At 46.2% G+C, this 16,756-nt stretch overlaps 2 protein-coding genes across 3 annotated transcripts; both read left to right on the top strand.

The window, feature by feature from the left end:
• The first annotated feature begins 247 nt into the window (after nucleotides 1-247).
• ARPC3 (actin related protein 2/3 complex subunit 3) lies at nucleotides 248-4,943 on the top strand. The gene is made up of 7 exons (XM_038152807.1): nucleotides 248-404; nucleotides 1,401-1,500; nucleotides 2,445-2,521; nucleotides 2,784-2,852; nucleotides 3,126-3,252; nucleotides 3,567-3,661; nucleotides 4,426-4,943. The coding sequence occupies exons 1-7, from the start codon at nucleotides 399-401 to the stop codon at nucleotides 4,486-4,488; spliced, it is 537 nt and encodes a 178-aa protein (XP_038008735.1). The 5' UTR covers nucleotides 248-398; the 3' UTR covers nucleotides 4,489-4,943.
• A 546-nt stretch (nucleotides 4,944-5,489) lies between these two features.
• ANAPC7 (anaphase promoting complex subunit 7) lies at nucleotides 5,490-14,703 on the top strand. Of its 2 annotated transcripts, none has more exons than XM_038152801.1 (11): nucleotides 5,490-5,704; nucleotides 6,891-7,077; nucleotides 7,550-7,669; nucleotides 8,781-8,892; nucleotides 9,115-9,268; nucleotides 9,375-9,517; nucleotides 9,751-9,868; nucleotides 10,649-10,845; nucleotides 11,441-11,665; nucleotides 12,076-12,226; nucleotides 13,082-14,703. In XM_038152801.1, the coding sequence occupies exons 1-11, from the start codon at nucleotides 5,604-5,606 to the stop codon at nucleotides 13,269-13,271; spliced, it is 1,698 nt and encodes a 565-aa protein (XP_038008729.1). In that variant the 5' UTR covers nucleotides 5,490-5,603; the 3' UTR covers nucleotides 13,272-14,703. The 2 variants fall into 2 exon arrangements, with proteins under 2 accessions (XP_038008729.1, XP_038008730.1); XM_038152802.1 differs by having other exon boundaries at nucleotides 5,569-5,704; nucleotides 6,854-7,077; nucleotides 13,082-13,271.
• Nucleotides 14,704-16,756: the final 2,053 nt, after the last annotated feature.

The raw sequence follows: 16,756 nt of genomic DNA, 5'->3' as shown, positions 1-16,756 counted from the left end.
CCTCTCCCTGGCCGCTCCCCCTACGGGCGGTGCCGGGCACAGCGCTGCCTCCCAGGACCGCTCCCGGTCCTAGCAGTGCCTCTCCGTGGCCATTCCCAGCACAGGCAGTGCCGGGCACAGTGCTGCCTCCCGGGATCCCCTCCCGGTCCCAGCAGTGCCTCTCCGTGGCCGCTCCCCGTACGGGCGGTGCCGGGCACAGCGCTGCCTCCCGCGCTCCCTTCCCGGTGCGCTGCCTCCGGGGCGGCGCACGGCTCCCGCTTCCCCTGCTCGCACCGCCTCTGCCGCTGCCTCATTTCCTGCAGCGTAGGCGGAGGAGGAAGCTCTGTGCCCGCTTTCCTAGCCGGTTCGCCCCGTTCCCCTGCCGCCCGGCCCCGCCGAGCCGCCTCCTGCCCTTCGAGATGCCGGTGAGCGGCTCCGCGGCGCCGGGGCGGCAGCGCGGGCAGGAGGGCGCGGGGCGGCGGGGCCGGGCCGGGGGCGGCGGCGGCGATCCCGGCCGGGGAAGGGGCTCTGCTCGCTGCGGGGTCTGGCCGCGGGCATTGCGGGGGGGAAGAGGGGCTGCAGCTGCGGGGAGCACTGCTGGGAGCGGGGAACGGCTCTTCGTGGGAGGCTGCTGCAAGGCCAGCGCCTTCCTCCTCCTCTTCCTCCTCCTCCTCCCCCTGCCGGGGATCCACCCGCAGCCGGGGACAGGGCGGTCACAGCAAGGCTTTGCTCCGGCTTTGTTCACAGCACCTTCCCCTCAGTGAAATGAACTGCTTTTTACACCCAGCCTCCCCCAGTCACATCCTCCTCTGCCCCCCACAAAAGGTGGGTTGTGAGATGAGGGATTCCCGGTGGCCTGGCACAGCACCTTGGAAAGTGCCTAAAACTCATTAGTTGTTTAAAATCGGTTTTCCAGGAAGAATTTGTTGTATGCAGAAAGCTGGTTTGTTTTTCACTTATATCAGTTTTGCTGGTGTGTTTTTTTTTTTAATTGCATTAAGCCTGGCTTTATTTATAATTATCTACTATTGATAGCCAGATATGGAAATAAATTACATATTTTTTAATGACCAACTAACTTCCAGTGCAATGCCCCAAAACTCAGGCCCCAAAACAGCGGGGCTGTTACCCCTTGGTGCTGCCAGGATGGGGTCAGGCAGCCTGAGGATGAACTGTGCCTGCAGACCAACAATACAGATTTTATCCAATCTCCTGGTATTCAGGAGGATATTCCTGGATATTCACCAGGATGGCACCAAGATCTGGACCTAAATAGAAAAATAGCAATTGTTTGTGCAAGGAAAAAATGCTGGAAGCATCATAATGAACTAGGCTGTGAGTCGTGCTTGATGAAGACACGTGATTGGATATGGAAATGTCTATTTTCAGTAGGATCAATAACCAGCTCTCCCTGTCTCTAGGCTTACCACTCCACTTTAATGGACTCGGACACCAAGCTAATTGGGAACATGGCACTGTTACCCATCAGAAGCCAGTTCAAGGGCCCAGCACCTCGAGAAAGTAAGTTTATAATAATCTCTGAATTACTGCATGTAGCACATCATCTCAGGGGCTGCTCTAAGCCAGGCCCAGCAAGAGTCACTGGTGGGAAATGGAAGGCTTTGCAGAGATGAGGAAAGTTTTCAACTACTTCAGCTGTGCAAATCCTAGAAAATAATTATGCACAGATAATTGTGCCCCATGTTGAGTTAGTGGTTTCAGTAATCCAAGCCTCTGGTTGCTGTTCTGGTGCTTCCCCTGTGCTCCTGAGCAGGGTTTTGAGGAGGCTGTGCTGGTGTGAAGCCTCTGTGGCAGAGGAAGTGTGGTTTAGCTGCAGAGAGCTCGCCCTCTGGGCTGCTCTGAGGCACAGCAGCACTTAGGGTGTGGGGATTCAAAAACTGAAATGAAGTTCCAGGCACCCTGACAGGACCCACAGGCAGCCAGGACAGATTCCCCTTCCCCTGAACTTCCCAGGCGTGGTATTCCCCAGAAATGGGGTTCAGTTTGAAAAGGGAAGTGGAAAGGAAATGTTTCTGGATTTATGCAGTTTTGGATGGTAGCAAAAGTCAGATTGTCACTGTGTTCTGCTCCCCTCCTTTATTTGAAGAGGATGATGGATTCTGACTGATTGTGCTTTCTCCAAAAACTATTTTTCTATCCTTTCATGGTGTTAAAACTCTGATGAGTTACTCAAAAGTGGTAGAAAAGTGGGGAACTGCTGAATTGCTGCTGTTTGTGAAGTGACATATGAGAGGGGAAGGAGAAGGAAGTAGGAAGCTCAAATATTGCAGTCTGAACTCATGGTGCTTCAGAAGTTTTCTGTTACATGGTGCTGACTTCTGCTTTTTGTAAATACCATGGTTTTGCTTTTGCAGTAACCCTTATTTATGTACTTCAGTGAGTAAAAGTTATGACAAATGTAGTGTAACAGTGCACTGCTTAACTCTGTATTTTTTTTTTATTAGCTAAGGACACAGATATTATAGATGAAGCCATCTACTACTTCAAAGCTAATGTTTTCTTCAAAAATTATGAAATTAAGGTAATTTTTTTGAGATACTGAGCATATTCTAGTTCTTTGGAGAGTTGGTGCTGTGAATATAAATTTATTTTCAAGGAAGTAATTCTAGAAGATCACAAAATCTCCCCTTCCACTTAATCTTTAAAGCTGGGTAAATGTCATGAATTGCAAATCTCTCTCTCATGGGGAAACTATAGCCCAAAATGGCTTGAATTCATTCCTGTTCCAGACTTTATCAGTTCCACAAAGTCCTGTAATCTGAGTTCCTGCTCTTGTTTTGCAGAATGAGGCTGACAGAACACTGATCTATGTGACCCTCTACATTTCTGAGTGCCTGAAAAAGCTGCAAAAGGTAAGAAAAGTGAATTCCGGTGCAGGTGGGAAACAGTCTGTTCTGAGGATTGTTCTAAGGAAAGGGTTTCCTGATATTCTCCTTCCAGGGGAACAAATAATTCTGTTCACCCCAGTCCCAGTTGTCAGAGCCCCAAATACCTCAAGGCTGCGGATGTGCTGTGTTGCTCTTCTTGATGAGTTTTCCTGTTCCAGATTTGTAAAATATTTGGGTCTAATGCTCTGTCAGCTTTTGTTCATAACTGCTAACCCATTGTTTGCCTGGTTCTTCCAGTGTAACTCCAAAGGCCAGGGAGAGAAGGAGATGTACACACTAGGAATCACTAACTTCCCAATCCCAGGGGAGCCTGGCTTTCCACTGAATGCCATTTATGCCAAACCTGCCAACAAGCAGGAGGAAGGTAAGGCTGACCCAGGGCCTCTGAGGGTCACACTTTATTAGCTGCACTTTTGTGACTGCAGTTGAAAAAATCACTTTAAACCTAAATCTTCCACATCTGCAGTCTGTCTTCTGAAGGCAGCACAAGCTGGATTTTCTGACCTTCAGGATTCCCCTGGTTCCATAGATAAATGGAGCTAATCAGCTCAGCCAGCTGCAGCCTGCAGATGTGAAACTCCCTCTCTGCTTTAAGCAGGGATGTCTGATGTGTCCCTGTTCAATCCAGCTTGGGTTGGTGCTGCCCAGTTCACCCTGGTTTTGCTGTGCTGCTTTCAGAGGTGATGAGGGCCTACCTGCAGCAGCTGAGGCAAGAAACCGGCCTTCGCCTTTGTGACAAAGTGTTTGATCCTCAGAGCGACAAGCCAAGCAAGGTGAGAGCTCAGTGGCAGCAGCACAGAGTTGGGGAGAGCCTGGGGGTGTTTGTCCAGCCACGAGTGGGGAGCAGAGAGATGATGGGGTGAGGGTCGCTTCAGCCAAGCCTGTCTGATTTGACAGTGAAATGGCAGCTGCGAGTTATCAGGAAATTTAATCTGATGTGATAGGACAGCGAATGCCAGTTTGGGCTGCTTTCAAAAGCAGGGCAGTAACGAGAGGTGTCTGGTTCAGCTCTTCAAAGCACTGCACATCTGCTCGTGCCTGGGGTTGCAAATGGAGTTCACAAGCATGAGAGGTGCTGTTTCTCTTCCCAGGCAGCTCTGATTTGAGAGCTGCTTTGAAGTCGATTGTTTTGCCTCATGTCCAGATTGAAAAAATCGCTAATCAATGAATGAGTCACCTCCTGAGTGTTCACGTTTCATGTGCAAATGTGACTGCATTTAATGTTGAAATCACTTAGGCTAATTTACTTTCAAAGGCATGGCTGCCTGATGCATCCCCTATTTATGATTGTATTGGAATAAAATATAACAAAAGTAAAATAAGAGCAAGTAGAATTTCCCGTTTTAATTCAAAGTCCTGTAATATGAACTCACTGTGTCCATTCCTATTGTCTTGTTCACCTCAATTCCAGTAGAAACCAGTGTGGAATACTATGTGTAAAACTGGAGCCTTAATATTTGTTGTGTGTGAGAGATGGAACACTTTAAAGTTAATGGAAACCACTTCTGATTTCCTGACTCTGTACTTCCTTCTGCAGTGGTGGATCTGCTTTGTGAAGAGGCAGTTCATGAACAAGAGTCTCTCAGGCCCTGGGCAGTGAAGCAAAGTGGCAGCAACTTTAAGCATTTCCACAGCAAGATGTTTGAGTCTTTTGCCTTTGTTTTGGATACATTTTGTACCAAGAAAGAATTAAGTGCTTATGAAGTAAAAAAAAAAGAAAAAAAAAGAAAAAAACCAAACCTGTCAATGAGTGATAGAGGGAGAGCAAAAGGATAAGTTGTGTAAGCAAATATTATTAAGCTGGTGCTTAATAAGTGATTTCTAATGTGCTGTTTCAGATGCAAGCTGCTTTGTAATCGTGGCTACAGCATTTAGAACAGGGCTCGTATTTAAGAGAAGAAGTGGGCTTGGCTGTGGGGCAGGGGAGCTGTGTCATTGCTCTGCTGGCTGGAGTCTGGGTGTCGTATGTCCAGGGAAAACAGACCTCTCACGCTGTGTTGTCCAGTGCAGTGATTTTTACCTTGTTTTCAATAAAATTTGCTTGTAATTAATGTGGTAACGACTGTGTGTCTTATGGACAGCCTTCAAAGAAATCAAAGAGGTTTTTTTTCTTTTTGGTGAAAGGATTTGGGGTGACCCAATTGTGGCCTTCCAGGACTTGAAGGGAGCCAACAAGAGCCTGGAGTGCCAGGACAAGGGGGAATGGCTTCACAGTGACAGAGAGCAGCTTTAGATTGGATTATGGGGAAAAAATGTGAGGCATTTCGCAGAAGAAATGAAGGTTTTGAACGGTCTTTCTCCTCCGCTACCAATTTTTATAGGCAGGAGCATCGTTATCTCAGAGACCTCAGTCACATTTAGCTGCAGCAACCATCAGCGTATTCGCAGAAGGACGAGGGGCGGACTCGGGAGCTGTGGAGGCACGGGGAGCGTGTGTCTCGCACCAGAGCGCCCACAGGAGAGCTGATCCCCTCACAGCCGAGGCCGGACCCCGCTCCCCCCTCACGCCGTTCCCGCCAGCGCGAGGGGGCCTCGGCGCGGGCTGCCCTCCGCGCGCCTGTCGGGCCGCGCGGGCAGCGCCTTGGCCGCCTGCAGGCGGCGGCGCGCGAGGACCCCTGGGTGGCGCCATTTTGGAGTGGCGGCGGGCGGCGGCAGCGGTTCCGTGCCCGGTGCCTCGCTCGGGGTCTCTCCCGGTTCCTTCCCCCCGGCGGCAGCATGAGTGTGGTGGAGCACGTGCGCGAGATGGCGGCCGCCGGGCTGCACTCGAACGTGCGGCTGCTCAGCGGGCTGCTCCTCACCATGAGCGGCAACAACCCGTGAGTGCCCCGCCGGCAGGGGGCGCGCGGGGCGTGAGGGAGCGGGGCTGTCCCTGTCCCTGTCCTGTCCTGTCCTGCCGCTGGCCTCTGCCTCTGGGCTGTCCCTGTCCCTGTCCTGGTGCCTTCCCCTGGGCTGTCCCTGTCCTGTTCTCTCTCCCTGTCCCTGTCCTGTCCTCTGTCCCTGCCGCTGCCGAGGATGGAGCCCGCCTCTGTTGGGGTGTCAGCATCAGCGTCCCTTTGGGGTGCCCCCTGCAACATGGGTGTCCTGGCAGAGAATCATAGACTCACCGAAGGAACCTTGGAGGTTTTGTTTCACCATTCCTGCCTCGAGCAGGGACACCTTCCACCATCCCAGGCTGCTCCAAGGCCTGTCCAGCCTGGCCTTGGGCACTGCCAGGGATGGGGCAGCCACAGCTTCTCTGGGCACCCTGTGCCAGGGTCTCACCACCCTCACTAGGAAGAATTTTTCCTAATATCCAATCTAACCAATCTCTGTCAGTGTGAAGCCATTCCCCCTTGTCCTGGCACTCCAGGCCTTTGTAAATTGTCTCTCTCCGTGCTTTTGTTGGCTCCCTTCAGGTCCTGGAAGGCCACAGTTGGGCCATTGGGTCTGCACACATATTAGGAGTTTTATTAAGGGTTTTTTGTAATGTAGGAACAGGGATTAGGACCAGAACAGCTGTACAAGGAGCTGGGTTGCCTTTTAAACTTGAGTCCAGACAAAACTCTCTTGTTTTAAACTTGAGTCCAGACAAAACTCTCTTCTTTTAAACTTGAGTTCAAACAAAATTCTTCTGAAATCTGATCGGGCAAAATGCTGGGTCCTTACCTAATAGAAGGTGAATGAATCCTAGGAGAAAGCTGATGCAGTGAAGTGGATGTTTACAGCCTTTCTTACAGAAAGGATGGGGGCAGTGGCCAGGCAGCCAGACACTGAGCTGCTGTTGCTGCTGGGGTGTCAGCAGTGGCTGCTGGATTTGTTTGTTTGCAGATAAGAGGAGTTGGTGAGATAAGCCCTGTGTGGGCAGTCAGTGCTGTTGCTCGCTGGTCCTTGCAGTGCAGCGAAGGGGCTGCAGCAGTTGCAAGGTGGAGCCAGTCAAACCAAAGCTTCAAATACTTTGTTTCTGCAACGTTTTGATTCTTTTGCAGCCGTCTGATGTCAGCCTTGTGTCTGCGTTTGTTCCAGGGAGCTGTTCTCTCCCTCTCAGAAGTACCAGCTCCTCGTCTATCACGCCGACTCCCTGTTCCATGACAAGGAGTACAGGAATGCTGTCAGCAAGTACACCATGGCCTTACAGCAGAAAAAAGCCTTAAGTAAAACCTCCAAAGTCAGGCCTTCTACTGGGAATGCTGCATCAACACCCCAGAGCCAGGTATTTAGGATAATGTGCTGCATCGAGTGACCCCGTTCCCCCTTCCAGTTAATGCTGCTGACTCAGTTCTCAGAGTCACTGAGGCTGGAAAGGATCCTTGAGGTTGAATCCCTGCCAAGTGCATCCCTGACCACATCCCTGAGCACCACCTTTACATGTCTCTTAACCACCTTAGATTGTGCATTTGTCATGTCAAACAAATGTGGCATTTAAGGCTAATTAGTTTGATTATATCTGTGGTGTTTTCTAATGCAAAACTTAAAATGGTCTCCAGCATGAGATTTTTCTCTGTGTGTACATCATACTTGTAATTTGAAGACAGGAACAGTATGAACTAGCACTGAGCTGCATTGTTAGCTTACATTCACCAGCTATTTTTCAACACAGCATAAATATTTATGAGTAACCTTATTAAAATTTTCATACCTGATTAAACCAACATCATATTTAAATATTTTCTTTTTTGTTTCAGTGTTTGCCGTCAGAAATTGAAGTGAAATACAAAATGGCTGAGTGTTACACAATGCTGAAGCAAGATAAAGATGCCATTGCTATTCTTGATGGGATTCCTTCCAGGCAGAGAACTCCAAAGGTGAATTCTGGCAGGGTTTTGTCACAGCCTTGTGGTCAGTATATCCCTAGGGCAGAACATTGTGTAGGTTTAATGGCATTATGTCTTTTTCATTAGTTAAATATTGTTTGGTAGTATCTCCTAATTTTAAATTAGCTAATTTTAATTTCCTAATTTAAAAATTTCCAAATTTTAAATTTGGATCCTTTTCTTTAAAATCATACGGATTTTGTATTTCCTCTGTTAGAAAGAATTTAAAGAAAAAATGTGAGGAGGTAAATGTTTTGTGCATCTTTATTAACTTTTTCTATAGTTGCAGCAGTGCCAAATCCTTGAGAGGCTGGAGTCTTTGGCAAGTAGAAGGTTTGCTAGTGCTCCATCTTTTAAAATCCTTTAATCCTTTTCAACAACAGTTTAGATAATGTTAAATATTTAGATCCCTTTGTGGTCTGCAGTGCCAAATCTGTGGAGTCTTTGCTCGTTGGCTCTGTTACTCAGAAGGGCTTAAAAGATTAACACATCAGATCAGTCAGCTGTGTTTCATGTTAAATTGTCCTAAAAGTGTACAGGCTTAAACTCCGGTTAATGTCACAGTGTTCTGACCGACTTCTAGAACAGAAAAAGAAGAAAAGACTGAGGAAAGCAAACTGTTTGCCTCTATAGGCAGTAAATGGAGGTGCTGCAGCAGAAACAGCTACTCGTGTTGTGAGGGGCTCAGATAATTTCTGGTCTTTGGTCAGTCATGGCTCCGTTCAGAAGCTGAATGGAATCTCTCTCTGACTTGCTGAGTTAATTCAAACACTTCCATGGACAGAGAGATTCCTGGAAGGGGCTGATTAATGGATGTGCAGATCCTTCTTGGCATTGTGCACTCGCCCATCTTTCGACTTCTTTGCTGCAAAACACAATTCCAAGCTGCACTGTGCACCTACAAAAGAATGAGGATTTTATTTCTGTGCTCAGAAGGAAGCCTCAGTTTCCATTTTGTCCTAGGTGGCACCTTGGAGTGTTCTCAGAAATGCAGGTTGTGTTGTCTGCTGCCCAGAGCAGAGGCAGAGAAGAGTTGTGACCTTTCTTAGTGGCTCTTTCTCCTTCTCCCACTGCACTGTCCCCACGTTTCTGTTGTCTGCAGATCAATATGATGCTGGCAAACCTCTACAAGAAGGCAGGCCAGGAGCGCTCCTCGGTGACGAGCTACAAAGAGGTGCTGAGGCAGTGTCCCTTGGCCCTGGATGCCATCCTGGGTGGGTGTCTGCACTCTGTCACTGCAGTTCTGCCCTGTTAAACTTTGAATTGCCCTTCTGTAACTGCCTTGCATTTGCATGTCATACCCACGTTACAGGAATTGTAACAAGCCCTGTAATCAGCAGTTTGTGCTTGTCGGGGATGGAGTTTCTGCCCCTCACACAGCTTGTATCAAATCAGTTTTGGGGGGCTGACACTGATGGGGGAACCCCTCTCAACAGGCTTGCTCTCGCTGTCGGTGAAGGGAGCAGAAGTGGCCTCCATGACCATCAACATAATCCAGAGCATTCCCAACCTGGACTGGCTCTCTGTGTGGATCAAGGCATATGCCTTTGTGCACACTGGAGACAACACCAGAGCAATCAACACCATTTGGTAAGAGTTGGAAGAGCGTGCTGCAACCAAATCTTATCTAAATTCTTACCTATAGTGATATTCCAAATGTCATTTATAAATAACAGGCATTTATTTTCCCTGTAAGCTCTTTAGAGAAGAAGTCCTTGCTGAGGGATAATGTGGACTTGCTGGGGAGCTTAGCAGACCTGTACTTCAGAGCCGGAGACAATAAAAACTCTATCCTAAAATTTGAACAAGCACAAATGCTGGATCCTTACCTAATAAAAGGTGAGTAAATCCTGAGAGAAGGTTGACCTGAGGAGTAACAGCCACACGCAGTGGAGTATTGTATACTGTATACCCAACTTTCAGCTCAGAATTGCCATTCAGAGCCTGCATGTCTTGAACCCTTCTAGGTAGTTGCACAGTTTAAAGTAGGTGTTTGTGGGTTTTGTGGCTTTTTTTCCTTGTGAATGAACTTTCTGTTTCTTGAGGATTGATCCTCCAACGTGTCTCTTTAGGAATGGATGTTTACGGTTATTTATTGGCACGTGAGGGTCGGCTGGAGGATGTGGAGAACTTGGGCTGCCGGCTCTTCAACATTTCTGACCAGCATGCAGAGCCCTGGGTGGTGTCTGGGTGAGTTCTCTTTCCTTTCTCCCTTCAGCTCTGGATTTGCTGAATGTGGTGGGTCACAGCTGACACAGTGGGTTCAGCTTGCTTTGTTCAGAGGGTGCTTTTCTATCCTGTCTGTTCTGTTCCTGGGTAATTTATATTAGCTCTCTGCAAATATCTATTGTGGGTTTTTTCTGTATGTTAAATTTAGAGTTACACACCTGTGAAATACCAACAATATATTAAATAGCAACAGTTTTATTATACTGTGTGGTATTTTCGGGGTCCCCCGACAAAGGGAGGAAATTATGAATCTGACTCTATGTTCTTAGAAGGCTAATTTATTATTTTATGATATTATATTATATTAAACTAGATTATACTAAAGAATAGAGAAAGGATACTTACAGAAGGTTTAACAAGAATAATAATGCATCTCGTGACTCTCTTTCCAGAGTCTCGACACAGCTGGCTGTGGTTGGTCATTAAGTTAAAACAATTAACATGAAACCAATCAAACAGTGACCAGTTGGTAAACAATGTCCAAACCACATTCTAAAGCAGCAAAACACAGGAGAAGCAGATAAAATTGTTTTCATTTTTCTCTGAGGCTTCTCAGCTTCCCAGGAGAAGAAATCCTGGCGAAGGGATTTTTCAGAAAATATGACAGTGACAATACTGTGTTTTTTTAAATTTCTGAGGAAGTTTTTTCTTAACTTCAAATACCAGAAGTTCAAAACCCCCGTGACTGCGCGCAGGCACCGCAGGCAGTGTGTGTTTACAGTCCCTCTCCTTTTTCTGCAGGTGTCACAGTTTCTACAGCAAACGATACTCCCGTGCCTTGTACTTGGGAGCCAAGGCTATCCAGCTGAACAGCAACAGCGTGCAGGCCCTGCTGCTGAAGGGAGCTGCCCTGCGCAACATGGGCCGGGTGCAGGAGGCCATCATCCACTTCAGGGAGGCCATCAGGCTGGCGCCCTGCCGCCTCGACTGCTACGAGGGTGAGCGAGCCCCGGGCTGCTCTCTGCTGATGGTGAGGCAGGGAGTGGACAGCAGTTCTTTCCTCCTGTTACCCCAAAACCTACGCTGTGATCCGGGAGGGATGCGAGAGGACGCGTGGGTTTGTGAGAATGATGTTCAAAAAGGGGTTTTCTTGGTTTTTGTGTTGTTTAGTCTGAGGGTAAACAAACTTGGGTGTTTTAAGCAGCTCACTTTTGGATGATGATGGTAACTGATGGTTAGTTCTGCTGGGAGCTTTGTTTTGTTGTATTTGTTTAAATATTTAAATCTGGCTGATCTCAACAGTAGTGAAGAGTCCTGGTGAGGTATTAATTCTCTCAGCACAAAAACATTAGATGAGGTACTTAGGGTTGGAGGTTTTTTTCAGTGCCTGACCAGTAATAAACATCAAGTCAATTATCTGTAGAATGAGTACGTTGACAAGCATAGATTCACTTTCCCAATTGCAATTTGTATTTGCTTATTGGAGTGTCAGCTGTTCAGCACCTGAGTGCTGCTAAGTGCAGATAATAGTGGAGGGCTGAGTGCCTGTGGTGCTGACTCCAGCCCTGAAGTGTTTCCCTCTGATGCCACCAGGTCTCATCGAGTGTTACCTGGCATCCAACAGCATCCGTGAAGCCATGGTGATGGCAAACAACGTGTACAAAACCCTGGGGGCAAACGCACAGACCCTCACCCTGCTGGCCACCGTCTGCCTGGAGGACCCAGTCACGCAGGAAAAGGCAAAAACATTGCTGGACAAAGCTCTCACACAAAGACCTGACTACATTAAAGCTGTGGTAAAGAAAGCAGAACTTCTCAGTAAGTTCCTTTTGCCCCTGTGTTGGTTTGTTGAAAGATACCCTTGTACCTGGCAGGGTGTTCTGGAGCCACATCCATGTGAAGGATGTGACAGTGATGATACAGCCCAGGGACAGTCCAGTTCTGTCCTGAGGGAAGCATCACAGGCATTAATTGCATCCAGCAGCTGATATAACACTTAAATCAATTGCAAACAAAGTGTTTTGACTTCAAAGTAGATGTAATTGTGAATGTGACAGCTATTGCAACAAAAAGTCATTGTTTAGAGTTAATCTTGCAAGGAGTAGAGCCCTGCTCTACTGGCAGCTCTAGAGGGACAAACAGCCTTGTGTTGGGAGGACCGTGAACGCTGTGGTTTTTACAGCTTTGTCTCAGCTATTGATTAAAGCAGCATTTCTGCCTGTGAACAGGCAGAGAGCAGAAGTATGAAGATGGGATTGCCTTGCTGAGGAATGCCCTGGCCAACCAGAGTGACTGTGTCCTGCACCGCATCCTGGGCGACTTCCTGGTGGCTGTCAACGAGTACCAGGAAGCCATGGACCAGTACAGCATAGCCCTGAGGTACAGCACCCCTGGCACGCAGCAGGTTTATGAGAGCCAGGCATCAGCTCCACTGAGCAGAAAGTTGAGCTGCTGATTGATCAGGATGAGAGTCAGAGGTGGCTTTGTATCACTCTCCCTTCAAATAACAAAACCACACAAATGACACCCTGTTCATGAACTGGTTGGTGTTGAGATTTCAAACGGAGAGGTGCAAAATGTAGGGACTGTATTAATGCTCAATATGTCACTAGGCTTGTGATTCCTTGCCTAACAAAAGGATTAAGGCATGGAATTATTTATAGTTATTAATTATTTTATAGTCAGACTTTAGGATCCATTAGAAGGTACATATAAAAATGAGCTGTTCAATAAATTTAAATAGTATGATTCAACTTAACATAATCTAAATGCTATTTTAGGGTGTTACTTTTAAAAATATTCCCATATTTTGATTGCAGCATCTTCAATTTGCCTTAAACCCAGCACTTCATGTCCCCTGCAAACTTGCATAGCTTAAATGGGTCAGCTGGTTTTTGCCTGCTTAGATTATATTTAGTCAGAGTCATTTAAATTTTTACTGCTTTCATGTTACTTCATAATTAGCATTGTTGGGAGAGGTGACTAAGTTTTCTGGAAGAGTGGGATGTTTAGATAAACGTGTTCTTGGGGATCAGAACTGTTTTATAAAGAGATTTAAGACTCGGTGTTACAGCAGCTCAAGGGGAAGTTGCATCATCATCTAAAATAAGCTTCCTGATGATGTTAAGCAGGAAGTGCAGACAGCAGGATGAGATTTTATTGTTACTCTTTACACCGAGGCCACAAAGAGAAAAAAGTTTCAAGACAATGCTTTATTTTTCTTCCTTTCTTCAGTTTGGATCCAAACGATCAGAAGTCACTGGAAGGACTGCAGAAAATGGAGAAAGAGGAAAGTCCAACAGATGCCACCCAGGAAGAAGATGTGGATGACATGGAGGGAAGTGGAGAAGAGGGGGACTTGGAAGGCAGTGACAGTGAAGCAGCTCAGTGGGCAGATCAAGAGCAGTGGTTTGGGATGCAGTAAAAGCCTCCTGCTGCTTGTTTTGGCACTTGGACACACCGCTAGGGCCACTCTTCTTAGAAGAACAGGAACGATTCTTTTTTTCAGTAACAAAGGACTTTTTTTTGTTTTAATGGACTCTGAAACCAATTTATAGTTCTGTGCATCTCAATACTGTGGATCCAGATTCTTGATGCCTCTTATTTATTAAGTGTAAGGGACTAACTGCATCCAGCGTTACTTGCAACTTTCATTTTGAAAAATTCCTGCTAAAACCAAAACCATCAGAATCTGAGGTGTGTAATGAGCCTCTCGTTTGTGATGAGAACAATGTCTGAGTTCTGTCCAGGGCTGGGTGTGCTTGGGCGAGTTGTAAATACAGTGGTTTGTACTCCTTTGTGGGGAAGGCCTCGCTCATTTGTGTGCAGCCATTTGAGTCTGGGGGAGCTACTCGAGTGTGGCTGAAAGCAGCACTTCCCTTTTGCTGTGTTTGTTGAATTAATTTGTCTTTTTCTAGGGCATTACCTGTGCTGTCCAGGATAAATTTGGGACGATGGGCAACTTGGACTTGCTGGACACTTTTTGTAGCTGATTTCTCTGTGTACAGAATTGAGCCAATGGTGGAGAATTAAAGTAATTTCTTCAACCCTTGCTAAACCCTGCAATTTTAAGTCTGTGCATGAGCATTTATTTTAAAATGCAGTTTAGTTTTATTTCAGTATGTTCCTGGAAGGTTTTGCAGCAGTGACTCAAAGCACTTTACATTCTGTGTACAGCTCTGACATTTAAAATGCTATAAAAAGAATTAATCCCTCTTCCCTTGCACTGCTGGAGAAATGTTAAATTATGCAAATACACATATTGTCCTGTTTTTTCCATGTTTATATACGTCCTGGCTTTTTCAGGTAGTTTTTGAATTCATGTCTTTTTCCCTCACCTTTTGAAGCAAATTTGCTTCATGTACAAATTTCCAACCTCAGCGTTTCAAGGGTGAACTGCTTTGGGTAATCTAGAAACTGTTTCAGTTCTGTGGGCTTGATGTGTGGGAAGAGGAATTACTTATTTTTCTTACAGTTCTGATTTCCTTAGTCATTACCAAAATGTGGTTTTATAATCTTTATATCAAGAGTTTAATTCCTTTTGTATTTATTTTGTTACCACATGTATGCTGGAGCACACAGACTTTTTAGAAAGCTAAAAAAAAATAGTTTTGAGTATCAGTGGGAGGAAAAATGGCTGTTTGTTACAAACACAAGACATGGAAAAGAAGCTTCTCCCTGAAAGGCAGATAAGGGTAAAATATCCCTCTGTGATGTTGTATCAAAAATGCACAACAAAAGAGGCAGATTATTGTCTGTTTTGGAAATGTTCTGGTGTGTCGTGGCTTACCCAGGAGGAGTCCAATAGTTCATCCATTTGAGAAAAGAAAACAGCTGCTTGTCTGCTCTCTCTGGAATTCTGTGGGCTTTAGAGTTTCCACAATACCAAACTGAGTGATGGTTCCCTGAAGGTGGTCGGGGAGAGCAGCAAAGCAAAGCTGTCCTGGCAGTTGGCCTGGCATGGGCTGCTCCTGCTCTTCCAGTTAGCAGATTCACCAAATGTGTGACAGATTCACCAAATGTGTGACAGATTCACCAAATGTGTGACATCTCAGGGAGAGCAAATATTTCATTAATGACTCTCTGGCAGATGAGAGGCCTCGTCCTCTTCATCTCTTTGCTGTTGCTGTGGGATGCTGTGAATGGATTTCAGCTCATCACGTGTCTCCTAACACAAAAAACGTGCAAGATACTCAGAGCATCTATTTTTATATGAAAAAGCTTTGCTTTCTCCTCACACTCAGCATTCACCAGCTGAAAGCTGGGTCGCTGCATTAGCTTTCTAGTTGTATTCCAGACCTCTGCTGAGAATGAAAATTGAGTTGTTTGTGTTACTAAACTAAAGACAGGATACATTTAATTGATGAGGAATATTTGAGGTATGTGCTGTATTTTTCAGCCATTTCATTCTAACGGTTCCTTTGAATAGGTCATTCATTTCAGGTGGAAACCACTGGCTTTGGACATTTCTCTGAAGTATTTACATAGAAGAGGAAACTGGAGAGCCACAGTTCTGAAACCATTCTGTAGTGTGTTTGTAGATAATCTGATAATCTCTGCTTTTAGAACAGGCAGGAAACTAAAACTACTTCAGGATGAGTCCTTGGGTGCAGCTTGAGCAAACAAGCACAGAACACCTAGAGATGGCTGTCAAAAGTGATTTGTATCCTCACAGCTTTGGTTTCCTGAGAATTTGGTTCCTTGCTGGAAATGGGAAGTTGTGAGAGTCTGCAGGTGAAGCCTGGTGAGTACCTGCTGCGTTGGGCTTAGGGAGCTGTGTGTGATCTCTGCTAAGAGTTGAACTGTGGCTCTGGAACTTGGAGGTGCCATACGTGTTGAGATTGTATAGAGAGAGATATTTGGCCCTCACTTCAGAATTCTGGAGGGATTCTGCTTGCCTATTAATGAGCCTTCATTACTGCTTTAATTTTAGGATGTGATCCCTGGTTCTGCAGAGGTCTGCCACTCTCCAGTGCAGTTACAGGCATTTAGTTCAGGGAATATAACAATCAGCCCTTAATGAGCAGCTGACCTCATTCCCTGCCTCGATCACATGCTCTGCACCGAGAAGAAAAGATCACAAAGCCAAGAACTGAAGCTCAGCCTGTGTTAGATCAGTGATGGAAGGGAAACACTTGGGACACGAGGCAGGAGATCTGTTGCCATCCAGCTGTACTGTGAAGTGTTGGTGTGTCTGAGGTGCTGGCTAAGGGCAGAGTGCCCCTGTTTGCCTGAAATCCTTGAATTTAAACCACATATTTCATTACTAACTTTTAACTCTTTCCTGCTTTGACAGGAAGTGATGGGAAAGGGACAGAATTTCTTCAAACACTGCACAGACTTGGCTAAGGGCTAAAAGGCTGAATTTACCAGTCTGAAAGCAGCACACATTTATGGTGGGGTTAGAAATTGCCTGAATAATGCATTTACTCCTATCATGTGCTGATAACACTGCAATACTGGCAGGGTTTCTAGTTCTGAGGATTTCTGGATCATGGGAATTCAGGAATTGTGAAGCAGAAATAAAGCAGGGACTGAGGACTGCTGGCCAGTATCAGTGTTCTCTGTTGAACTGAGGTGCTTCTTTTGCTGCTGCTGCTGCTGACTACAGAGAGATTTTTGATTAACTAGGACTTTTTTTTCCCCTTTCAGTAACTGTCTTCCTCATTAAGCCTCTTTGTGTGGTGATTCTTCCCTTCTTGCTTTTCAGGAGACCCAGTGATGTGGAAACTGATCCATGCAGGGCAGGAGCAGGATTTCTGATCCAGCAAACCTTATTCCCTCATTTAGACCTCAGTGGTAAGGAAATCTGAAAAGCTGTGTATGCCATTGTTGCCTCAAGTTACACAAACATACCACAACCAAATATGTTTAAAAAACCCAGATCTGCAGTCTCCATGGGTCTTAAAT

The sequence above is a fragment of the Motacilla alba genome, chromosome 15 (genome assembly GCF_015832195.1).
Source record: "Motacilla alba alba isolate MOTALB_02 chromosome 15, Motacilla_alba_V1.0_pri, whole genome shotgun sequence".
Taxonomy (NCBI): Eukaryota; Metazoa; Chordata; class Aves; order Passeriformes; family Motacillidae; genus Motacilla; species Motacilla alba.
This window is presented reverse-complemented; position numbering and strand designations above follow the sequence as displayed.